Here is a 26540-nt window from a genome sequence, read left to right on the forward strand (position 1 = left end):
CCTGCCTTCAGGAAGCTCACATGCTAGTAGGAGGAAGAGGGAGCATAAAAGGAAGGAGCTAAGAAAGGATTGAGGGAACAGAAGTGAAGAAAAGGCCTGCTTCCAGGCTCACTGACAGGAGCCTAAGGTGTTTCCTGGGGCAGAATCCAAAGTTGGTCATTGTTGCTGCTGCTGCTGCTGCTGCTGTTGCTAAAGCTGGTGGGAGGGCTGGAGAAAGAAGGTGGTTATCGAGAGGGAGGTGAGGATGACAGCTGGTGTGCAGGTAGCATGGTCTAGAAGCAAACGTATATCCTACCGCTTCAAAAGCTCTCTGGTTTTGTAAGCTTTAGGACTACCTACGTTCTAGAAGATTGAGACCCCTCTATGCCTTGGTAGATGGTTTTCTTGAGTTGCTATGACTACCCAAGGCCAGCCTTCTTAGGAAATGGTCACCCTGAGTTTAGCTAGGATGGTTCTCAGACCCACAGGCCATCACAGCCTTTGTTGTTGTTGTTTATTGTTTTCAGTTGTATCTGACTCATTGTGAACCTTTTGAGGGTTTTCTCAGCAAAGATACTGGGGTGGTTTGTCATTTCCTTCTCCAGCCCATTTTGTACATGAGAACACTGAGGCAAACAGCATTAAGTGATTTCCCCCGGGGTCACCCAGCTGGGAAGTGTCTGAGGCCAGATTTGAACTCAGGCTGAAGTGTTTTCCTGACTTTAAGCCTCACCCTCTATTCACCACCTAGATACCCCTGTAAGGTCTCTAGCTGACATCTTCAATAATGAACGTCAAAACATCATTATAAAAGTCCACTTGTGTATAGCACTTAATGGCTTACAAAACAGTGCCCTAATAACATAGTTAGTCCAAATATTGATTTTGTTGTGGTGGTTGTTGTTCAGTCATGTCTGACTCTTCATGACCCCATTTGGGGTTTTCCAAGCAAGAACACTGGGGAGGCTTGCCATTTCCTTCTCTATTTCATTTTGCAGATGAAGAAACAGAACCAAACAGGGTTAAGTGACTTGCCCAGGGTCACACAGTAAGTATCTGAGACCATATTTGAACTCAAGAAGATGAATCTTCCTGACTTCAGGCCTGGTGCTCTATATGCTGTGCCACCCAGCTGCCCCTCCAAATATTGCTATCCCCACTCTTTCCCCTTGGCTAAGACTTGTGATTCCATCAGTGCAAGGAGTAAAATCTCCCTCCACCAATAAAGATGGGCAAACCTTCTGCAACTTTGAGTCTTAGGGGAATTGAGGCTAAACTGTGCCTTTCCCAGCATCACAAACCTAGTATATTTCAGAGGTATCACTTGAACCCAGGTCTTCCCTAACTCTGAGATTATCATCTCTTCATCCACTTTGCCATGCTGTTTTTCATATCTATTTTATAGTTGAGGAAACTGTGGCTCAGACATGAAGTTGCTCAGACATGAAGTCGCTCAGACATGAAGTCGCTCAGACAAGAAGTCGCTCAGACATGAAGTCGCTCATCCAAGCTTACTCAAGTAGCAACAGGGGCAGAACTGAACCCCAAGTCTTTGGATCAGTGGTCCTTCTGCAGCACCATGCTGCCAGTCCTTGATGGTATCAGGATTCCAGATCTGGTACAAGGGCAGGGGTGGCTCTTCCCAGTAATTTGTCAGGAAGAGCCCAAAGATCTGGAGGTCCAGCACCCCTAAGATTCTCATCCTTACGGGCCTGGCTCCTAGATTTTCCTGCCTGATTTCTTTTATCTACCTGCCTTCCCCCTGAGATTGCTCTCCATTTACAGGGTATTTATCTTGTGCATAAATAGTCATTTTCATGTTGGCTTTCCCATTAAAATGTTAGCTTCCTAAAAGTTAGAACTGTGTTTTTGCCTTTATTTGTATTCCCAGGGCCCATCCCAGCCTAAGAGCTTAATACACACTTATTGACTGCCTGCCTACCCGGTTTGGGCTGTTTCCCATCCTGACCAACTCTGTGTCTGGCTTCCACTCCACCTCATTCTTGTGTATTTGCCATTTCCCAAAGCCGCCTGAGCTCTCCACTTATTTCACTTCTCTCCTATGGTTTGGTAGCTTGAAATTATTTTTAAAATTCTCAGCCTTGGCTACAACTAAACAACCCACTATTAATGACTTGCTTCCTACCCTACCTTGCCAACACCAAGCCTAGGCCAACAGTACGGAAATTCTGTTATTTGATAAAATCTACATATGATAAAGCTGTCCAGATGAGTGGAAACATCGCAAAAATCAATGAAGATCAAAGAATACTGCTCTGGGCAGAGGGTCATAGGAACCAGAGGGTCAAAGGAACCAGAAATGTAAAGGAGCTCAGAGGATCAAAGAAAGGAAATGACTTTCTCAAAGTCACCTAGGGAATAAGGAGCAGAGCCAGGCTTTGAATTCTGACTAAATCAAATACATGTCCAGTATGGAACTAAAGCAGAGGTGATGACTAAATAACAGAAATCAAGAAACACCAGTTATCTCAGGGGCTCATTGCAGCATATTAAATACCTCATGGAAAAGAGAATTCTCCTAATGCAGTGGCAAGAGAAATGTTTCTTTTAGGCTCGAGGAGATTTCTAACCCAGTCAATAATGTACTTGGTAACGTGGTTTATCCTACGAAAAGAAATTGACCTAGTTTCACCCAAGCTTGAAAAAGAAGCATAACAGTGATTACACAAAATATTTTGCATAGGTTGCACTGTTCATCTGAGAGACTAGGAAGACTAACTTATGAAAGTTACTCTAAAGATCATTTAGAGATGAAAGTCACATTGTTCTGTATGCCTGGAACTGAAATGGCCTTTAGTTTATTGCTTAGCTAGGACTACACTTCATCTTCCTGTTGTCATTGATCCTCTTCAAGAACAAAGGACAAACAACAACAACAGCAGCAGCTAGGACTAAAATGTTTTGTGTGGGAGAGTGGAGAGTGAAAAGAAGACTGGACTTAGGGTCAAGACTTGGGTTCAAATTCTGTCCCTGATACTCACTAGCAGTGTAATATTGGGCAAGTCATAGAATGTCTCTAAGCTTCAGTTTTCTTCTCTATAGATCATGGGTAATGACCCTAATACTACCTTCCTCTCAAGATATCAGAGAGGAAGGGGGCAGCTAGGTGGTGCAGTGGATAAAGCACCAGCCCTAGATTCAGGAGTTCCTGAGTTCAAATCCGGCCTTAGACACTTACTGGCTGTGTGACCCTGGGCAAGTCACTTAACCCCCATTGCCCCCCCCCAAAAAAAAGATATCAGAGAGGAAATCAGTTCATGAGCTTCAAAGTACTAGAGAAATGTTAGTTTTTATCAGTGTAATAGCCAGGTGGTGTAGTAAATAGAGTGCCAGGTCTAGAGTCAGGAAGACTCATCTTCCTGAATTCAAATTAAGCCTCAGACACTTACTAGATGGGTGACCCTGGACAAGTGATTTAACCCTGTTTACCTCAGTTTCCTCATCTGTAATATGAGCTGAAGAAGGAAATAGCAAACCCTTTCATTATTTTTGCCAAGAAAACCCCAAATGAGTTTATGGAGAGTCAGACGTGGCTGAGCAACTGAAATAGAGTCAGTCAGGCATAGCAGATAGAATGCTGGGCTTGAAGTCTACAAGACCACCTCAGCCACCTACAAGCTCTATGATTGTAAGCAAGTTCTTTACCCTCCCTCAGATCATCAGTAAAATGACTATGTATAACTGACTGGTTAACAATCAAATGAGATACGATACCAAAAGGTCTTTGTAAACATTAAATTGCTATATTGGTATTGGTTTTCAAAGAGCTTACATTATATTGGTTCACCAAAGAAAAGGTAGAGAAAGTAAAGAGAGCCCACCAAGAGACAGTGAAATAATAACAAAGGCAGAGAATATGTGTCTGTGTGTATGCCTGTGTGTATGTATACACACATATGTGTATTGTATATGCCTATGTGTGTGTGTATGTGTATACATATGTGTGTATACAGGGTGGACCTAAAGTCATGAAGAGGCTTCAATATTTAATAATTCCTTTATTTTTTATTTACAATACCACGGCATCACATACTGTATATATAAGGAATGAATTTGCATTATTTGTGAAAAATCAAATCTTGTAAGTGGTGAAAAATAAAGAAAAATAATTTTCAAAAAGTTATTAAAACATCATCATTTTGGCCCATATATATCTATCTATAGATATAGATATATGCATATATCTATAGAGATATAGATGAATTATATATATCTATATCTCTATAACTACATACCTATATCTATAGAAAGATAGAGATGTATAGCTATATCTAAATATAGTTATATATATTGATATATCTATAGCTGTATCTCTATCTATCTATAGATATATCTATAGATAGATAGGTATAGATAGATATAGATATAAGTATATATCTATATAGATGTAGGCATATGCCTATATATAAATATAGGTATATGTCTATAGATAGATATAGGTATAGATAGATAGATAGAGATAGAGCTATCTATACCAATAGATAGATATATAATAGACAGACAGATAGATATAATGTTTCTCTTAACCTTTAGGTCCAAGTGCTCTCTATCAGTTTGGTTTTTTTTGTTGTTGTTTGTTTTTTTACTGAGGCAATTGGGGTTAAGTGACTTGCCCAGGGTCACACAGCTAGTAAGTGTTAAGTGTCTGAGGCCAGCTTTGAACTCAGGTCCTCCTGACTCCAGGGCCGGTGCTCTATCCACTGCGCCACCTAGCTGCCCCCTTTCTATCAGTTCTTAAGCAGAAATTTCACAATTTGTGATGAAGCCTTAGGAATTATCTGCTAAAGAAGCAGTGGAGAACACCTGTGCCTAAAAGTTAAGATAAACATAATATTCTAGAACTGACAAGGTGCTTGAGGGGTCTTTTCTCCTGCCTCCTGGAAGGAATGAAATCTAATTAATCAAGAAATGGAGCTGTCTTTACTTTTTTTTTCTTAATGTCCCAGAAAAGAGAGTCCACCATCTCCCTTTAGGAGATTCTTTCAAATGTATCAGCTAAAAAAAGCTTTTATCCCACAAGTGTCCCTTTCTGTCCTGTCTTCATGGAGGCCACAAATAGCTACTCCCCAACCACCTAGACAATGTCCTTTCTTCTGCCTGCAGGCCTGTATTTAGACCTAACCCTTCCATTCAGCTTTTCTTCAGGCCACTTAACCCCAATTCCTTAGCTTTTCTTCATGCAGACTATTCGGCCAACCATTTAATCATTTTTTTTGTTGTCGTTATCGTTCTCTGGAATCATGCCAACTTCCCTACTTTTTCATTTCCTTTGCAGGGCCTGAAACTGTCCCTAGCACTATATTAAGGAACTGTGCTTAGTATTGTGTATGCTGTCTCTCACCACCCCACAAGAAAAAAAAAAGCCCATGATGCCACACTCCAGCTTTGTGTTACCTCAATGACAACTCTTCCCCATTTTCTTTTCCTCTTTTTTTTAAACTGCTCTTAGACTTGGAAGGGCTCTTAGAGGTCATAGACTCCAGCCTCTCCCTGCATGCTGTACTCCTGCTCCCTGCTTAGTTCCTGACAGATGGCTAGCCAGCCTCTGTTTAATATCTCCAGAGGCAAGTCTCCAGTTTCTGTACATTTCTGTACACTTCTCCTCAGCTCCATCCTGCTTGTATCTGCTCGTTACTTTACTGTATCAAGCTTGGTTTTTAAAATTATAATGCTCTTCCTTCTGCTCAGAGCTCTGCTGCCCAAGTTTAAGCCCTCATAACCTCCCTCCTTGATGATGACAATGGCCTCCTGATTGGTCCCCCAGAATCCCTTCTCCAACCCATTCTCCATAGGCTGCCAAATTTATATTCCTAAAGCAAACGTCTGACCACAACATTCCCCTGCTCAAGAAGTGTTAGTGCCTCCCTGTTGCCTCTTTGGATAAAATATAAACTCATCTATTTGGCATGTAAAGCCAGATTCTTCCCAAAACAGACCTAATTCATCTTTCTAGACTTATTCCACAGTATAAAGCGCACTAAAATCCAGTCAACCAGTCATGATTGTGGTTGCCCATACCTGATATCCAATCTCTATGTCTGTGCCTTTGCCCGTGCTGTTACTCACGGCCAGAATGCCCTCTCTCCTCTCATCAGCCTTATCCCCTCAAGTGCTGTCTTCTTCTACGTGAATGTTTTTCTGATTCTCCTTTTCTTGATATTCCTTTTCTCAAAAAATTGTATTTATTTCATTTTTTATATTTACTCATCTACACACACGTTGTCTCCCTCTTGAGTTCCTTGAGGCAAGGAACTGTTTGATTTCTATCCTTGTGTCCCCACAATACCCAGCATGGCGCTTGGCACATAGTAAGTACTTGATAATATTTGTTACATGGAAATGAATTTTTGTGGCTGATCAGACAGTATTTGAGCATGAGTTCCAGTGGAGATTTGAAAGGCTTTATCCTTTCTTTAGGTAGCATTGTCTTCCCCACCTAACATCTATCCCCATTTCTATCTTCTCTCTCTCCCTGGGGCCAGAAGGTGTAGAAGGGTTTTCTGATGCCTGCCTTGATCAAAGTCCCTAAGATGTTGGATAAGTTGAAATAACACTTCCCATGGCGGACCACAAAGAAGGTGTTTGGGACTGAGAAAAGAAATGTTCTCTCCAGTCCCTATTCCCGCCAAAGAACTCAAACTCACCTGAACATTTTTTTTCCTAGCTCTTCACCTTTGGCTGGAGGGAAGATGTGCGTCCTGGAGAACCACTCCACACCCGGAAATTTTGCTTCGATGCCATTTCCCACAGTAGCCCTGTCACCCTCTATGACTGTCATGGCATGAAGGGGAACCAGCACTGGGGCTATCGGAAGGTAAGTCACAATCACAGGCTCACAGACGAAGAAGCTAGGCTGAGCCAGGAATCAGGGAGACCTGAGTTCAAATGCAGCCTCAGACACTTCCTCGTTGTGGGATCCTGGGCAAGACACTTAAATTTTGTCAGCCTCAGCTGCCTCCTTTATAAGATGGAAATAATGATAGCACCTGCCTCCCCGGGTGGTTGTGAGTATCCAGTGAGATATTTGTAAAGTGTTTGATACGATGCCTCACGTAAAATAGCTATTGAATGAATGCTTGTTTCCAGATTACTCTGCGCCAGACACTCTGTTAGCCATCAGGGGTACAAAGACAGAAAACAAAATTACCACCAACCTTAAGAAGCTTAAATTCTGCTAAAGGTGGTATAAAAATGTATATTCTGCCTCAACACCTCCCCCCCCACACACACACATCATCATCATAAATGAGCCGGGCAAAGTGGACAGAGAAATTGATTTGGAGGCGTTGGGTTCAAATCCCACTTCTGTCATTACTAGCATGATATAGAGCAAGCTCTCTCCAGTTCAGTTTCCTCGTATGTAAAATAAAGAGGTTGGATTTAGTTGGCTTTTCAGATCCCTTCCTGATCTAAATCTCTGATCCTGTGTACAGATAAATTATAAATATGTATGTATATATATATATATGTATGTAAAGATATGTGTGTGTATATACACATATTTATATATACACAGGTGTGTGATAATAAAAAGTAATTTCAAGAAGGGGAACACTGATCGCTGAGAAAACCTGAAAGGTCCCATGCAGGAGGTTGCTCTTGAACTATCCTTTGAAGGAAACTAAGGATTCTTAGAAGCTGGGGATGGGGGATGAGAAGGGAGAGTGCTCCAGGAGTGGGGGGACAGCCAGAGAAAATGCCCAGCCAGGAGATGATGGAGTATTGTTTGAGGAACAGCAAGGAGGCTGGTGTCACTGGGTCACAGAATATGTGGGCAAAGGAGTGTAAGGTAAAAGAAGACTAGAAAGGGGCAAGTGATAAATAGCTTTGAATGACAAACGAGATTTTATATTTGATTTTGAAGGTGATAGGGGGCCAGTGGACTTTACTGACTGGGGATTCGGGAGGGAGAGGGTGTGGAACATGATCACAACTGGGTTTTAGGAAGATTACTTGGACATCTAAAAGAAAGTTGAAGTAGGGACTTGTGGCAAGGAGCCTAAACAGCAGGATGTTGCGATAATCTAGGCATGAGGTGATAAGGGCCTGTTCCAGGGTGGTAATGGTTTCAGAGGACAGAAGGGGGTGTATGTGCAAGATATCACAAAGATCGAATCTGACAGGCCTTGGCAACAGGTTGGATATTTAGGGTGAGAGTGAGAAGTCAAGGATGATGCCAGCAGGATACCACAAGGATGATACCCAGATAGTGAGCCTGGATGACTCAAAGGATTACCCTAAACATTAATAAGGAAGTTTGGGAGAGAGGCGGGTTTGGGGTTTTGGATGTGTTAAATTTAAACTGTCTATAGACTAGCTTCTTAAACTGTGGGTCATGACCCTGTATGGGATCATGTAACTGTAAAAGGTTATGCATGCCTATTTTATATACCTCTATACCCAGGGTCACATAAAAAGTTTTCAGATGAAAAAGGTTCACAAGTGGATAAAACGTAAGAAGTCCTGGTCTATAGGATACCCAGTTAAACATGCCCAAAAGGCAGATAGAGATACAAGTCTAGAGCCAGAGATAAGTGGATCTGTGAATCTCCAGTTTTGTGTGTGTGAGTGAGTGAGTGAGTGTGTGTGTGTGTGTGTGTGTGTGTGTGTGTGTGTGTGCATGTACATGTATATAGCACCTAGGAATGGGCAACTAGGTGGCCCTGGAGTCAGAAAGACATGAATTCAAATCCGGCCTCAGACACTTAACACTTACTAGCTGTGTGACCCTGGGCAAGTCACTTAACCCCAATTGCCTCACAAAAAAGAAAGAAAGAAAGAAAAAGAAGAAAAGAAAACAAAGGGCAAAGAACAATTGTTTTTATTATTACTATTGGTATAATTATATGTTAGCCACATTCATGCCACATTTTAATTACATCAGGTTTATTCCCATTGCAAAACATGCCTATCAGTCCCTTGCTATTATCTGAATGTTACATTCAAGGGTATAATGAATCAATTTAATCCAGAAAAACAACATTAAACTGAATTGCAGGGGCAGCTAGGTGGTGCAGTGGATAGAGCACTGGCCCTGGATTCAGGAGGACCTGAGTTCAAATCTAGATTCAGACACTTAACACTTACTAGCTGTGTGACCCTAGGCAAGTCACTTAACCCCAATTGCCTCACAAAAAAAAACAAAACAAAACAAAACAAAAAACTGAATTGCGTATAGTGTGTTAGAAATCAGTTTTAAATGTCCTTTTTTAAAAACAATAAGAGATTATAGAAAGGATTTCATAAAGTAAGGAATAATTGTTTTTGTTGATATCAGTTCTCTCCAACATTCTTGCCAAATGGAAACTATATCATTCAGATATTATGTTGCCTAGCAAACATATATATTAAATACATACATAATGTAACACCCAGGACCACCCTCCACAATCCTCCTCCAGAGGATTTTTCTAGATTCAAGAAACTTTGTGGGTAAGAATCCTCTACAAATCATAGCCTATGAGCACTCATCAGTGTGTTTATTTGCAACAATCAACCAAAAGATTTAAGGTCTTTTAATGAAAAACCATAGTAAAAAAAAATAACAACAGAACATTTCCCACATGAACCAAGAACTCAATCTCCCATAATTATGTTTGGAAGATACACATGTGGCCAGAATTCCCAGAAAGAGGGGCACTATATAGGAAATGCATGCATCCCATGCACAGATAGGGAAAGACAACTCATTGCTGTGATGTTGCTGATGTCTTCTTCTTCTTCTTCTTCTTCTTCTTCTTCTTTCTTTCTTTCTTTCTTTCTTTCTTTCTTCTTCTTCTTTCTCCTTTCTTCTTCTTCTTTTTTTTGGTGAGGCAATTGGGGTTAAGTGACTTGCCCAGGGTCACACAGCTAGTAAATGTCAAGTGTCTGAGGCCGGGTTTGAACCCAGGTCCTCCTGAATCCAGGGCCGGTGCTTTATCTACTGTGCCACCTAGCTGCCCTAATTGCTGATGTCTTCTAATGATGTATCATCTCTTCTGGGCCTTCTCCCTGTCATGCATCTTGTCCTTGATGCTCCAAAACTGGTATCCTTCTCAGTTGCTCCCACCCAGGAGTTATATCTCTACTACTCTCCACCACACATCAGGTCTCTACTCCAGTTGGTCTTCAGCTAAGGAGCTATCTTTACAGTCACCCAATACTTTGCCCACCATCCACAGGGAGATACTGTGAATAGCAGGACTCTCCCCTGCAAGGAAAGGCAAGATAATTTCCAGTTACTCCATGTACTGGGCCATAGTTGGTCTTCAGCTAATTCAAGACTTATTATGACATGAATAGATTACAGTCTTATACTGCAACATTTGAATAGATCTGTGAAGTCACTGTTAGAGATAACCTCTTCTCCAGTGCAGACAACAACCAATCTACACCTTTCTCATTGTACGGGATTCTTGTCCAAGTCCTCCTATAAAGCCTCCCATGTGCTAAAGGCCTTTATCTAGGCCTCTTAACAATAATAGGGGAGCATCTAGGTGGTGCAGTGAATAAAGCACTGGCCCTGGATTCAGGAGGACCTGAGTTCAAATCTGGCCTCAGATACTTGACATTTACTAGCTGTGTGACCCTGGGCAAGTCACTTAACCCCCATTGCCATAATAATAATAATAATAATAATAATAATAATAATACCACTTATAGTTATCTATCTTCTCTCAGTCTGACATCAACTCACTTCCTTTTCTGATCATGCCTTTCCTTGATGGTACTCTAGCCTAGATGCAGAAATTGGATTCTTTGCAAATTGGCAGCCAGAACTTAACTGAGAAAAAAGCTTTCCTTAGGGACTGAGAAAATGAAGGTAATTTTTTAAACATACTGCAAACAGCAAATTCAAAACAAATGAAAAACAATGCTTCATTGAGTTAACAGTAAAATAAAAAAGCAATAAAATTGATTTTTTTAAAAAGCACTTTCATTGAGTTCAAATAATAGTAAAACTTTTATTAACTTAGTTTTGGACTCCCTTGAAGCATTTTTGTTTTTTAACTTTATTATTATTCCTAAACCTTGAATTGAGACTATCTCTTCCCTTAGGTATTTGAGATGTACCACTTTGCCTCTAGATTTTGTTCTCAATTATCCTCTTCACAGACAGGAAGCTGCTAATAGTAGACCTTCCCTTTTAAAGACTGGGGGAAAATAAAGAGCTCACCTATAGTTTGCTCCAATTATTTTCTAATTTATCCAGTGCTCCAGCCATGTGTCTAAACAGCAGCTAGAACCAGGGCCAGTTCCCTTGAGTTTAAAAATAGCTGTCCCCTTCAAGGAAGAAGAGACACTTAAAACCATCAGCATTGCTTATAGAGCCTTCACTTGTGCCTGAGCCCTAGTCTTTCCCTGAAATACAGCTTATAAGGACCTCAAAAAACATCTAATGGCACCCCCTCATTCTACAGAGAAGCAAACTTGACCTCAGAGAGGTAGGCAGTGAAGGTGGAGAGTTTTTTTGCACATTAACCCTGCTTTCTCCTAAGATCTTCACCTGGTGAAAATATATGCTTGTAAGTACCATATATTTGTGTGTTCTATATATCCACCTAATAAGGTACCTGAAAAGAGATAATGAACGAAATGACATCCGGTCACTTATACTGGGAAAAATAGTCTTACAGCACTGTAAAAATAGGATAGGTTTTCAGGCGAATTGTATAGTAGTAAAGTGGCTGGATGTGTTCAATACATTTGCTATTTGACTTTCTGTAACCTGGGTAGTGGTGGAATTAGGTGGCATTTTTGAAAATGGTAATGCACTGACTTTCCTGGTGCATCAGCAAAGCACCTGAGTAGTAATTGATCTTGTGTGTAGGAAACCTTATGTTGGTCCCCAGTATCATAAATGTCCATTTATATCACAAATGACAGTGTGCCCATGCTATACCATTAGGCTAACAGAATGCTATAATTTTCATGAAGGAACTTACATACACTTAGAAATGGTTGAGACAAACATATGAGCATAAAGAGGTCTCCTAGGAGTTAAAGTTTTCTGCAGGGATTCCCATTTAAAACTCTTTTCTGCTTTGGGTCCTTCTGGAACGAAAATGAAATAAAACCAAAATAAGTAGTTTTGGGGCAGTTCTTTGTCTTAAATCTTTTCTTAGATAGGGATAAGTACTGGTCTATGAGTCATCATCCAAGGTTTGCATTATTGAAATACTCACATTTTTTAAAAGAATATTATTTCTATGGTAATTCAAAAGGTAGGATTATCAGAATGTATATTTCAAACTGGAATCTTAGAGGTCTCAAAGGGATCTTGTAGATCATCAATGCCAACTTTCTCATTTTACTTTATGCATAAGGAAACTGAAGCCTAGAAAGTTGAGATCAAATGTCAAAAGTCACATAGGTAGTATATGGTAAAGCCAGATTTCAAACCAAAGTTCTTTGACATAGTAGTGTATCATTATTATTACTAATATTGCTAGTTAATTTTGTTAATATATAATATTACATGGTAACATATTGATATAATGATTATGATGGGGATAATAATAGTAATAATAATAGTAATATTCACATAGAAAGTTCTGTAAAGTTTGTAAAATCTCCCAGCTTCAGATAATTTTTTCTGGACTGGGGTCAGCAAACTAGAGCCTGTGGGTCCCCCACCCACCCAGTTTTACATGGCCTTGAACTCAAAATTTTTATTACATTTTTAAGTAAAGTATCCTCTTGTATTAAAAGATGTTTAAAAAAAACTTTGCTATGTACAGAAAACCTCCTGGCTGAAAATTGGTGATCCCTGCTTTGGACCCATGGTGTCAAACTCAAATAGAATTGGAGCCCTGCCTGCTACATATTGACTTAGAAGACCAGAAATTAACATTATCTATATTGTATTTTTATTTCAATGTTTCCCAATTACACTTTATTCTGGTTCTATGCACTGAGAAGTTTTGCTGATTCAGGGGTATGACTCCTCCACTCTAGACTATCAAAGTTTGCCCACCTCGGGGACTCTCTGGTACATTTTATTCTATTTTTAAATTTTTCTTCATTTATTTAGAATTTAATATTTCCCCAATTACATGTAAAAACTATTTTAGTATCCATTTTTAAAACTTTGTGTTCCAAATTCTCTTCCTCCCTCCCTCTCCACCCACTCCCCTTAAGAACACAAGCAATTCCATAGAAGTTATACATGTGTAGTCATGAAAACATTTACATATTAGTCAGGATGTGAAAGAAAACAGACAAAACAAATTAAGGAAAAAAACTAAAAAACTGTGCTTCAATCTGTATTAAGACACCCTCAGTTCTTTCTCTGGAGATGGATTGCATTTTTCATCATAAGTCTTTCAGAGTTGTCTTGGATCATTGTATTGCTGAGAACAGCTAAGTCATTCATGGCTGATCATCTTACAATATTGTTATTAACTTGTAAATGGTACATTTCACTTTGCATCAGCTCATGTGTCCTCTCTGAATTCCTTACTGAGATAGTTCTTATGAGTTCAAAGTATTATCTTCCCATGTAGGGATATAAACAGTTTGATCTTTTAATATCCCTTGTGAAGTCTTTTTCCTGATTACCTTTTTATGCTTCTCCAGGGTCTTGTATTTGAAAGTCAAATTTTCTATTCAGCTCAGGTCTTTTCATCAAGAATGCCTGAAAGTCCTCTTTCATTGAATTCCCATTTTTCCCCTGAAAGATTATACTCAGTTTTGTTGGGTAGGTGGTTCTTGGTTGTAAGCCCAATTCCTTATTCCAAGCTCTCTGATCCTTTATGTAAAAGCTGCTAAATCTTGTATTATCCTGACTATGATTCCACAATACTTTGAATTGTTCCTTTCTAACTATTTGCAATATTTTCTCCTTGACCTAGGAGCTCTGGAGTTTGGCTATAATATTCCTGAGAGTTTTCATTTTAGGATCTCTTACAGGAGGTGATTAGTAGATTCCTTCAATTTCTATTTTACCTTCTGGTTCTAGAATATCAGGCCAATTTTCCCTGACAATTTCTTGGAAGATGATGTCTAGGCTTTTTTTTTATCATGGCTTTCAGGTAATCGAATAAATTTCAAATGATCTCTCTTGGATCTATTTTTCAGGTCAGTTGTTTTTTTCCAATGAGATGTTTCACATTGTCTTCTATTTTTTCATTCTTTTGGTTTTGCTTTATTTTTTCTTGATTTCTCATAAAGTCATGAGCTTCATTTGCTCAATCTTAAAATTTTTAAGGAGTTATTTTCTTCAGAGAGCTTTTGTACCTCCTTTTCCATTTGGCCAATTCAGCTTTTTGAGGTATACTTTTCCTCACTGGCTTTTTGTACCTCTTATACCATTTGACCTAGTTTGTTTTTTTGTTTTTTTGTTTTTTTGTTTTTTATTATTTTATTTTTTTTAGTGAGGCAATTGGGGTTAAGTGACTTGCCCAGGGTCACACAGCTAGTTAAGTATTAAATGTCTGAGGCCGGATTTGAACTCAGGTACTCCTGACTCCAGGGCCGGTGCTCTATCCACTGCGCCATCTAGCTGCCCCTGACCTAGTTTGTTTTTAAGGTGTTATTTTCTTAAGTATTTTTGTGTCTCCTTTACCAATCTGTTGACTTTCTTTTTCATAATTTTCTTGCATCACTTTTATCTCTCCTTCCATTTTTTCCTCTACCTCTCTTACTTTATTTTAAAGTCCTTTGTGAGTGCTTCTATGGCCTGAGACCAATTCATATTTTTCTTGTAACCATTGGGTGCAGGAGCTTTGACTTTTTTATCTTTTTCTGAGGGTGTATTTTGATCCTTGTCACCATAGAAACTTTCTAGGGTCAGCATTTTTTTTCTGTTTGCTCAATTTCCCAGCCTATTCCTTGACTTTTAACTCTTTGTTAAAGTGGGGCACTGCTTCCAGGGTGGAGGGTGCACTGTCCCAAGCCTCAGGAGGGTTGTACAGCTATTTTCAGAGATACTTCTAGGAATTTGTAAGTTTTTAGTTCTTCCAAGGTGGTAGGATTTAAGGAGAGGTATGTTTTCTACTCTCCTGGCCTGTGCTCAGGTCTGCAAGGCACCACAGGCCTGCTTTTCTGCCCTGATACTATGAACAGAGTCCCCCCTCCACTGTGGCTGCAAGCTCTGGTGTGCTTGTGCTCCTCCCCTGCCTGGGACCTCCACCCAAGGCTGTGACCTGGATCTGATTACAGGCAAAACAACAGAGTCCTGCCTCAGTGCTAGCAAAGGAATCCCTGTAACCTCCTTCTGGCCAATTGTTCAACCCCCTTACCATTGGTGGACTGAGTTCCAGAAGCAATTGCTGCCACTGATGATTCAGAGGCTCCCAAGGCTTGCTCTGGGTTTTCTATGGCTAGGGCTGGGTCTGCTCTGGCATGGCCTGTGCTAGGCTGTGTTCCATTCTCACCAGGCACAACAGACCTTTCCAGCCAACCTTCTAAGTTGTCTTTGGCTGGAAAATTATTTCACCCCATCTTTTTGTGGGTTTGGCTGCTCCAGAAATTATCTTATGGCATTATTTGAAGGTATTTGGAGGGGTCTTAGAGAGACTTCAGGCAAGTCACTGCCTTTCCTCCTCCACCTTGGCTCCACCCCCTTCTTTGCTACTTTTTAATAGGAAGCAGCATGGTAAAGTGGGTGGAATACTGCCTCTCTAGTCAGAGGGCCTGGGTTCAAGCTTCATCCCTTTATAACCTGTGTGACCTTGTCCAAGCCAGTGGACTTCCCTAGGCCTCAACTTTCTTAGCTTTAAAGTAAGAGGTCTGGATCAGACGACCTCCAAGGTACCTTCCAGCTCTTGATCTATGACTTCCTTTATTGTGAAAGGAGAAAGCATGGTTTTGGAGCTGAATACTTGACTGCCACTTACTAGCTGTGTGACCTTGGGCAAGTCACCTAACCTTAGACAAAGACAAAGCAGAATAAAATTACCACTAAAGTCTCTCTCAGCTCTAAATCTAAGATCTTAAGTATAATAGAAAACTACTAAACTTGAAAAAAGAGTTTACCAAAAGGGGCTTTTTAATAATGAAAGGACTTGGGGACAGCTAGATGGCGCAGTGGATAGAGCACCGGCCCTGGAGTCAGGAGTACCTGAGTTCAAATCCGGCCTCAGACACTTAACACTTACTAGCTGTGTGACCCTGGGCAAGTCACTTAACCCCAATTGCCTCACTAAAAAAAAACAAACAAACAAACAAAAAATAATGACAGGACTTCAGGTAGACACCATCTCTCTTCTTTCTTCTTTTCTTAATTGATCCATAGGTTCAGTAATTTAATTGTTAGTCACCAAAAACGATCAGGAATCTTTTTGTCCCCTTGTAAACAACCTTTACCCATGCATGCTGAGATCCCTAGAGATAATAGGGATCCCAGAACTAGGGCTTGGAGTGCAAACAGTTGAATTTCCCTCAGATACTAGAATGCCTTAGTCACAGTATTGATGCTTTGCTGACGGGACCCAGAGCTATAACTAGAAAAAAAAATTTAAGCTTCTGGGGTAAACTACACAAAATATCCCCAAAGCAAGCACTACAAAACAGAACCTCAAAGCAATTTTGAAAACAAATTCACTTGTGGAGAAGAGAGAGACCTGGGACACGAGGCTCCATTGGGGAGAGATAGGAGACTGCAAATGCCTACTAGAAAGACCATTCATGGTAGAGGCTGGGGATGAGAAGAAAGACTGTTCAGAAGGAGCTTACCTCATCTATGGCCATGCAGAGGGTAAGGGAGAAGAAACAAATCATCCAGTAGCTTCCCAACAAATTGCTAATCTCAACTGATACTGTGCTTTTGAAGGAATTGTAAGAGTTGTCAGTACCCCCTAAATTTTGATGACCTTAAACAAAGCCCCAATTTCCCTGCCCTAGTTAGAGGTCTGATTAAACCATAGAGCCAGAGTCTAGAAGTTTCAATATTTTTGCCGATTTCCATTTACAAGTTTCCTTTAATGACTCAGCACACACCAGGAAGGTTTTCATTCTAATATTTAAAGTACTCCTGTATCCCCCAAAAGCCTATTGAAAGGGGATAGCCGCAAAGATCAAGGAGGGAAAAGGTTAGAATGATGTTTCGTGTTATTAAACGGCTATCCAGAATTATTTCCCTAGGAAGATCTCAAAAATAACACCAAACTAGAAGAGTTGATAAGATCTTAAATGTTGGAATGATTTGTCAGCAATATAATAGTCAAAGTTCAGTAGATGGAATATTTGTCATTTCCCCATATCTAACCTTTTAGCCTCTGAAACAGTGTTTTTCCTAGTGATCATGGTGACTTCTCAGTCACGTAAAGGCACGGACGATATTGCTCTGAAGAGCCTCTCGCCATCCTTCTCAAAAAACTAGCAACCATAAAGATGCCAGACATGTAGCCACACCACCATTGCTTTAAATCTTTCTTATTTAGTATTGATTGAGCACCAACAATGAGTAAAGCATGCTATGAAGAAGACAGTATAATTCAATTACTTTTTATTGAACACCCACAGGGGCCATGGCTCTGCACCACAAACTTGCTGTCTAGTTTGAATGTAGACAAACAGTTAAAAAATGGATGGATGGCCCAATTATGGGGAGGTACAGCATGATAAATGCATGTATGAGAGAGTACATTAGTCAAGATGGACATAGATATGAAACTAAGGTTTCCTCCCATCTCATCTGGGAAGGAATGATTCCTGTTTCAGACTTTTAGTAACAGCTATATATTTGTAGAGGCATAGTGGAATAGTGGCAAAAAACATTGGGCATATAATCAGATTCAAGTCCTGCTTCTGACACATGCTAGCTATGAGACCATCCACAAGTTCCTTATTCTCTCATGGCATCCCCCCCGCCACCTCCACCCAGCTTAATTTGCATAGATTGTAAGTAATTAGATGAGTTCTTGAGAACCATTGAAGGAGAAAGTTGCCATACCAGGAGATAAATTCATCCACAGCTGCCTGGTTTTGTATAGCCCAGGAGCTAAGATTTTTTTTATATTTTTGAATGAAATTTTATTGTTTTTTAAAGTGTTAAAAAATTATCCCCCAGGCAATTTTACCCTTCCATCATAGTCATAGTTAGCCAACCCCAGCTCTACACCAATGAAATCATAGGTCAGGACCTAAAAAAAGGGAGAAGGGATTAATAATGCTTCATGAAGTACATAGGGGAAGGGTTACATAGAGCTAGCATGACTGGACTACTTTGTTTTGTAATCAAACATGCCACTAATGGTTTGTATTGCACGAGTTGGAGTTAACTTACCAGATTACCATTTTACCCAATACACTTAATGGCCAATCATGCTGAATTAGGTTGCTGTCCCTCAAAGGTATCTTTTACTCCTTATTTAGAGATAAAGCTTTTCTGAATTCCATGCTCAGCCTACTAGAAAAGGCCCTGAGAATCACAGAAGAGGGACTGTACATTTATACCTACCTCCTAGCTCTATACCCATACTACTTATGTGACATCAGGGAAGTCACTTAACCTCGTTGGGTCTCAGTTTCCACATCTGTAAAAAAAAAAATGAGGTTATGGGTTAGATTTAAATTTTACAATCAGCTGATCTAGAGCCTCAAGTGACCTTAGAGATCAATGAGACCAACTCTCTTCTTTTACAGGTGAGTAGTCTAAGACTCAAGGAGGTTAGATGATTTACATAATGTCCCATAGGAAGCATAGAGCACTCTGGGTTCTAGCCCATTTTCTTTGCATGTCCTCTAGCTTCTAAAGCTTTATCCTTGCCTCTCTATTCTGCAGGAGAGAGCTGAAGTCCATTCAGGGAAATATATTATAAAGTCTTGGTGCTAGTGAGAGATGCTGGGACCACTCTGAGACCTGTAGCCATGAGACACATATGGAATGTCAAAACAGAAAGAAATACTTGATTCCCTAATCCTTCCTCCAAGCCTCGCTGTCTGACTATGGGCAAAGCACTCCACCTGTGTTAGTTTTCATTTCTTCACCTTATAAACAAGACTAATGTTATGTATCCATAGTATTTAGCCCACATGGCTATTATGAAAATAAAATGAAATACTCTCATCGTTCCTTCCCTCCCTTCCCCCCAGAGACATACCCCCTGGGTATAGGCTGTGATAAGTGAGCAATTGCCTTGTATTACCTGGAACCAGGACTCCACGCGACCTTCCCAACATCTAATATCCTCCTCCCTTCCTCCTTTTTCAGCTCCTAGCTATTACATTGTCTTCTCCAATTAGAATGTAAGTTCCTTGAGGACAGGGACTGTCTTGCTTACACAGGATGTCCATGGCACCCAGCACACTGTCTAAGCACTAGTGACTTGGTAACTGTTTAACAAAAGCTCCACGTGTCTTGAGCATTTTTGCAAACCTTAAAGCCTTATGTAAATTATAGCTTGCTAAGCAGAGGTTTGCCCCAAATCAGTCAGGAACAGAGTCAGGATTCCAACCCAGAGGCTCTCTCTCCAAAGCACTGCACAATGCTTCCCTATACATATTTATCTCTCTCAGCCCATTTATCTCATTCCCTCCATTCCCCAATCCTACTGTGTAATGTGACACTTAAAATATGAGACATAGTCTCTGGGAAACTTAATCATTTTATTAATAGACTGGAAGGTTATTAATAAAAGAATGGTCAATGGACATCTCAGACCAAAGACCCCAAATAGCAGTGGGGTCACAGCTTATATGCCCTTCTAAGTGTAGGTGGTCCATCACATAGCAATCAAATCCAAATGGTTGACATGATTAGAGGTGGGTTATATTAAAATGTAGTCTGGGGATATGTAATTTAGTTCACTCAAATCTTGGTAAAAAAGACATCAGAGGTGCAGCTAGGTGGCACACTGGCCCTGGATTCAGGAGGACTTGAGTTCAAATCCAGCCTCAGACACTTGACACTAACTAACTGTGTGACCCTGGGCAAGTCACTTAACCCTCATTGCCTAGCCAAAAAAAAAAGTAAAGAAAAAAAGACATCAGAGAAAGAATGTAGACCCCCACCCAAGCTGATCAGAGCACAATAGTTTTTACCTGGGTGTGGTTTGGATGCACCTGACCAAGATGAATCTTACTTCCAAGGAGAACTGGACCTTGGAATGGGAGGAAGAAAGGACTAAGAAAGAAGGGGAGAATACTTGGTCCCACCCAAGATAGGGGGGGTACTACTGTCCTTCTTTCACAGATGGTAAAAATGATATCTCCAATAGGCTAAATAGATTTCCAGATATTACATAATTATCCTTTCAGGTATTCTCTTTCATGCACCATACCAGGCAGTCAAACTGACTCTCTTGATGTTCTTCACACCTGACATTCTGTCTTCTATCTCTTGCCTTTGCCAAACTGGCCTTTAAGAGGGGACAGCATTTTAGCCAATCCCATTTAGCATAGGCAACTTTATATTAGCAAAATATCCCCTCTGTTTGGCATTTAAAGCAATCTGGTTCCAATCTACATTTCCAACTTTATTATATATTATTCTCCTTCATGCGTGTTTCAGTTCCCTCCACCCCCAAACCTGGCCTTGCTGTTTCTCACACATGGCATTCCATTGCCATTCCTTTGTTTAGGTCATATAATATACTTCTGCCTCACTGATACCTCTTAGAAACCTTACTTTCCTTCAAAATTCACTTCAAACATCTGCTCCTCCATGAAGTCTTTCTTGATTCCCTCGGCAGTGAGTGCCTCTTTCCACAAATTATCTTGTGTTCATTTTGTCAATATTTCATATTTACTTATATTTGTCTATGTTGTCTCCCCTGACAGAGTCCTTGAAAGCAAGGACTGTTTCAATAACATCTTTGTATCCTTACATAGAATGGTGTCTGGCACAGATCAGGTGTCCAGTAAATATTTACTGACTGATTGGTTAAAACAAGAGAAGTACTTGAGTCACATGGCTGTCTAGTTACTTCTTCCCATTGAGGCCCTGGACAATGACTTGCCCAAAGTCACATAGGTAGCAAGCTCTCATCCTCTTACACTTTGTTTGTGACATGAGTGTTTTTTAAATTCTTTTTTTTTCCAGCATACCCACAAAACTTAAATCAGCAGTACTAGACAGTGATTTTAATCTTCTCATTATTTATTTGTTTGTTTGTTTGTTTATTTATTTATTTGGTTGGTTGTTTATTCATTTTTCAGGGCAATGAGGCTTAAGTGACTTGCCCAAGATCATATAGCTAGCAAGTGTCAAGCGTCCGAGGCTGAATTTGAACTCAGGTCCTCCTGAATCCAGGGCCAGTGCTTTATCCACTGCACCACCTAGCTGCCCCCAATCTTCTAACTATTAATGAGGAGATAACCAGACTGTCATTTAGGCAAGGAACTTGAGTAAAAAGATGAGACACAAACTTAATTTACTGTGGCTGAGATTGGCAGTCCTTGATGACCAGGTCCATACAAAGGAGTGAATTCCAGGATTCATTGGTTCATACCACTTGGAATTGAATCTTGAGCATTGATATTAAAATAATTTCAAAGTCTCAGGATCATAGATTTTTGAACTGGTCACCCAAGTCAGAGGTGTCAAACACCTAACTCACAACACTCTTGAGTCTGGCTTGAATTGGATTAAAGTGTAGTTCCTATCTGATTTTTAATGTATTGATATATTTGATTGAGTGATAGATACATAGATACATAGATGCATATGTGTGTGTTCCTTTAAACAGATGGTTTTCTAAGTCAATATGTGACCTGCAGGGATCTTTATGTATATGATTTAGTGGCCCCCATTTCTATTTGTGTTTGACACTACTGATCTAGGTGATAGGGATGAGGATGAGGAAACAGCACCAGAGAGAAGGGAAATGACTTGCCTAAGGTCACATAGGTAGTACGAAGAAGAACTGAAACCAGATCCAGAATGAAGCAGGCATACAACCAGTATCATTTCCAGCTACACAGGAGCCCAAATACTACGGCCAACCTGTTCTGTAACAGCTAGACTCATATTACTAGGTCAATGGCGCTAGACAGGTGAAACAGTATGGGGATACCAATATTTAGAATATAGAATTATGGATTAGATTACAGGACTACAGGCCACAACTACTGAATTACTCATGAATTCATCCACCTATTTGGCTTCCTCACTTTTTAAAAAATCAAATTTATTCTCAGTTCTAGATTCTCTTCCTCTCACCTCCCTCCTACCCTACCCGTTGAGAAGGAAAGAAAAACAAAACCCATTACAAATACATATAGTAAAGCAAATTCCCTCATTAGCCATATCCAAAAAAAAGAAAAGAAACAAGCAAAAAAAGATGCTTCAATCTGAATTCTAAGTCTATCACTTCTCTATCTGAAGGTGAGTAGCAAGTTTCATAATCTTTGGACCTGTGTGGTTGGTCATTGTGTTGACTGAACTTCCAGGCTTTCAAAATTGTCTTTATGATATTGTGGTTATTGTAGAAATTGTTCTGGTTCTGTTCACTTTGCATCCCTTCATAAAAGTCATTCCAGGTTTTTGGGAAGCAATCCCCTTCATCATTTCTTATAGCACAGTAACATTCTATCAATTTCACATACCATAATTTGTTCATCCATTTCCCAACGGACAGGCATCCCCTCGGTTTCCAATTCTTTGCCACCATGAAAAGAACTGCTGTAAATATTTTGTATATATGGATCCTTTTCTTTTTAACTTTATCCCTTTAGTGTATAGACCAAGTAGAGGTATCACTGAGTTAAAGAGTATGCCATAGTTTGGGGGGGGGCATAGTTCCAAATTGCTTTACAGAAAAGTTAGACTAGTTCACAGCTCCACCAATAGGGTATTAAAGTACCTATTTTCCCACACTCCCTCCAATACTTGTCTTTTCCCTTTTTTTGGTCAACTTTACCAATCTTGTAAATGTTACATTTCTCTAGTTGTTTAGAGCATGTTTTTTGTTTGGTTATTGATATCTTGGATTATTCCTTTGAAGATTAACTGTATAATGAGCATTTATCAATTGAAATGTTTCTTATTCTTATATCTTTGAATCAATTCCCTTTATATCTTAGAAATGAGACTTTTATCACAGAAACTTGCTGCAAAGATTTTTTTTTTCAATTTCCTGTTTCTCTTCTAATTTTTAGCTGCCTTGGTTTTCTTTGTGTAAAAACTTTAATTTTATGTAATCCATATTGTCCATTTAACCTCCTGTGATTCTTTCTATCTCTTGTTTGATAATGAATTTTTCCCTTATCCATAGATCTGACAGGTAATTTCCTCCAGGCTCCTCCAATTTGCTTTTGATGTCACCATTTATGTCTAAATCATGTAACAATTTGGAGCTTATCACATTATATATAGTGTGAAATGTAGGTCTATGCCTTGTTTCTGCCAGCCTGCATTATAGTTTTCCCCACAGCTTTTATAAGATGGTGAATTCTTGCCTCAATAACTAAGATCTTTGGATTCATCAGATACTAGATTACTGTGATCATTTCCTTTAGTAGATTATCTATTCTGTTTTAATGATTGGCCTTTCTGTTTCTTACTCATTACCAAATTGTTTTGATGATTATGGTTTTGTGGTATAGTTTGAGATCTGGTACTTCTAAGCTTCCTTTCTTCCAACTTTTTCATTAATTTCCTTCACATTCTTGACATTTTGTTCCTCTAGATGATTTGTGTTATTCTTTTTTATAGATGTAATTCTTTGGTAGTTAGATTGGTATGTCACTAAATAAGTAAATTAACATAGGTAATATAGTTATTTTCATTATATTGACTTGGCCCATCCATGAGCAATTAATATTGCTCCACTTATTCAGGTCTATCCTTATTTGTGCGAAGAACATTTTGTAATTAAGCTCAAATAGTTCCTATATGTGTGTGTCTTATCAGGTATTTTATAATGTCTATAATTATTTGGAGTGGAACTTGTCTGTTTCTGCTGGATTTTATTAGTAATTTATAAAAATGCTGATATTTTTATGGGCATATTTTATATATTATGCAACTTTGCTGACTTTGTTAATCATTTCAGTTAGTTTTCTAGTTCCTTCTCTAGAGTTTTCCAAGTAAATCATCATATCATCTACAAAAAGTTAAAGTTTTGGGTCATACTTATTCTTACAATTTCATTTTTCTTTTCTTGTCTATAGCCTGAATATCTAGTACAAAATTATATAGTGATGGTGATAATTGACATCCTTGCTTACCTCTGTTCTTATTAAAATGTTTCTAGCTTATCCCCAATATAGACAATGCTATTGGATTTAGATAACTGCTTTTAGATGGATACTACTACTTATTTTAAGAAAAGCTGTTTGTTTTTTTTACTGTGCTTCTTAGAGTTCTTTTATTTTTAAGCAAGAATGGATGTTATATTTTGTCAAAAATCTTTCTCTGTGTCTATTGAAATAATCATATTATTTTTATTTCTTTTATTATTAATATGGTCCAATAAGTTTATATATTTTTTTCTGATACCATGCATTCTGATATATATCAAGCCTGGTCATTGTACGTGATCTTTGTGATATAAGACTATAGTCTCTTTACTAATATTTAAATTTTTGCAGCAATGTTTTTTAAGGATATTGCTTTATAGTTTTCTTTCTGTTTTGACTCTGGTTTAGGTATTAAGACCATTTTTGTGTCATAGAAGGAATTTGGTAGGACCTATTCTTTATCTGTTTGTTTTGTTTTGTTTTTTCAAAAAGTTGATTGTAGTATTGGAATTAGTTGTTCTTTAAAAGTTTGGTAGACTGTTTTAAGGGGTTTTTGGAGGGGAAGAGCCTAAGTTCATTTGATGGCTTATTCAATTTCTTTTTCTAAGATAGGATTATTAAAGTACTATTTTTCCTCTTCTGTTAATCTGGACAATTTATGTCTTTGTAAGTGTTCATTTCATTTAGATTATCAGTTACTTGCATATAATTGGGCAAAATACTTCCTAATAATTATTTCTTCTTCAATGGTTGTGAATTTGCTTTTTAAAAAATAATTTGTTGTTTTTTTGGGGGGGGTTCCCCATAGAAGAGGTAAGACCTACTTTAACCCAAGTCCTACTGGCTTTAAAGTTAGCTCTCTCCATTATACCATGCAGACATATGTATAAACATCTGTTTAGTCACATCCACTTTTCAAATCACACTCCATAGAACAAGGGGACAACTAGGTGGCCGAGTGGATAAGACACAGGCCCTGGATTCAGGAGGACCTGAGTTCAAATTCAGCCTCAGATACTTGACACTTACTAGCTGTGTGACCCTGGGCAAGCCACTTAACCCTCATTACCCTGACAAAAAAAAATAATAATTTAGATGTTATGTCATGTTAGATGCATGTATGTTTAGTTTTTACATTATTTTATTGTTTATGGTACATTTTAATAAAATATAGTTTTCCCTGCAGTTTCCCTGATTCTCTTTTAATTAGGCGTCTTTCTTCTGCTTTGCCAAAGTTCATGATTGCTACTTTTTTTTAAACTTCAGCTGAAGTATAATTGATTCTGCTCTAACCCTGTATTAAACTCTGTGGGTTTTTTTGTTTGTTTCTTTCAATTGTTCCTTTTAAGCAAACAACATATTGAACCTATGCTGTTATCATCTTCCATTTTTTGGGCAAGTTCATCTCATTAATATTCAATCATGATTGTTAAATGTGTATTATCTTCCATCCTATTGACTTATACATTTTCTTGTCTTTTTCCCCTACCATATCTTTAACTCCTTTCCCTACTTTCCTGTTGGGTAAAATATATTTCTGTACCCAGCTGTGTATGTATGTATTCTTCCCTTCCTTGACTTATATTAGACTGAGAGTCAAGTGTTGTGTTCCCCTTACTACCTATTCCTTGTTGTACATTTGCACATCCCATTTATGTGGGATAATTTTTCTCACTCTTACTTCCAAGGCATTTTTCTTTTATATCCTATCCATTCTTCTTTTAAGATCATTAAAACATAACAAAATCATTCCCAGATCCCCTGTCTAATTAAATTAACTCTTTGTCCCCCCCCAGTGAAAATAGAGTTCTAAAGGACTAAATATATTAGTTTTCCATATAAGAATGTAAATAGTTAACTTTGTTCAATCCTTTATTATTGCTTGTTCATATTTTCCTTTTTTAGGCTTCTTTGGATTTGTCACCTCTGTTCTTATCAGAAATGCTTGAAAGTCTTCTATTTTGTTAAAAAATCCATTTTGTCTGCTGTAGGATTATACTTAGTTTTACTGGTTTGGGTTGTAAGCTTTGATCCTTTGCCTTCTGGAACATCATGTTCTAAGCTCTATGCTTCCTTATCTGTGGTGGTGGTTAAATTTTGTGTGATCATGATTGTCACTCCTCAATACTTGAATTCTTTCTTTCTAGCTGCTTGTATTTTATCCTATGAGTTCTGTATTTTGGATATAATATTGCTGGGAGTTTCTATTTGGGTTGGTTTTTGTTATTGTTGTTCTTGTTGTTGTTTTAGGAGATTACCAATGAATTCTTTCAATTTCTACTTTACCCTCTGGTTCTAAGATATGTGGTCAGTTTTCTTTAATGATTTCTTGAAATATGATGTCTAGGTTCTTTTACGTTCAAGGCTTTTGGGTAGTTCAAGGTTTAAATTGTCTCTCCTCTGAGATACTTTCAATTTTTTTTTCAGTCTCTTGA

At 38.8% G+C, this 26540-nt stretch overlaps 1 protein-coding gene across 2 annotated transcripts in view; it reads left to right on the forward strand.

The window, feature by feature from the left end:
* GALNTL6 (polypeptide N-acetylgalactosaminyltransferase like 6) overlaps positions 1–26540 on the forward strand; it is a 1532830-nt gene that overhangs the window by 1497809 nt on the left and 8481 nt on the right. For both annotated transcript variants that reach the window (XM_043972447.1, XM_043972448.1), the window contains one exon: positions 6665–6814. In XM_043972447.1, the coding sequence (XP_043828382.1) occupies positions 6665–6814 (150 nt within the window). The remainder of the gene's footprint in view (positions 1–6664; positions 6815–26540) is intronic.

This window comes from Dromiciops gliroides, chromosome 6, assembly GCF_019393635.1.
Source record: "Dromiciops gliroides isolate mDroGli1 chromosome 6, mDroGli1.pri, whole genome shotgun sequence".
NCBI lineage: Eukaryota > Metazoa > Chordata > Mammalia > Microbiotheria > Microbiotheriidae > Dromiciops > Dromiciops gliroides.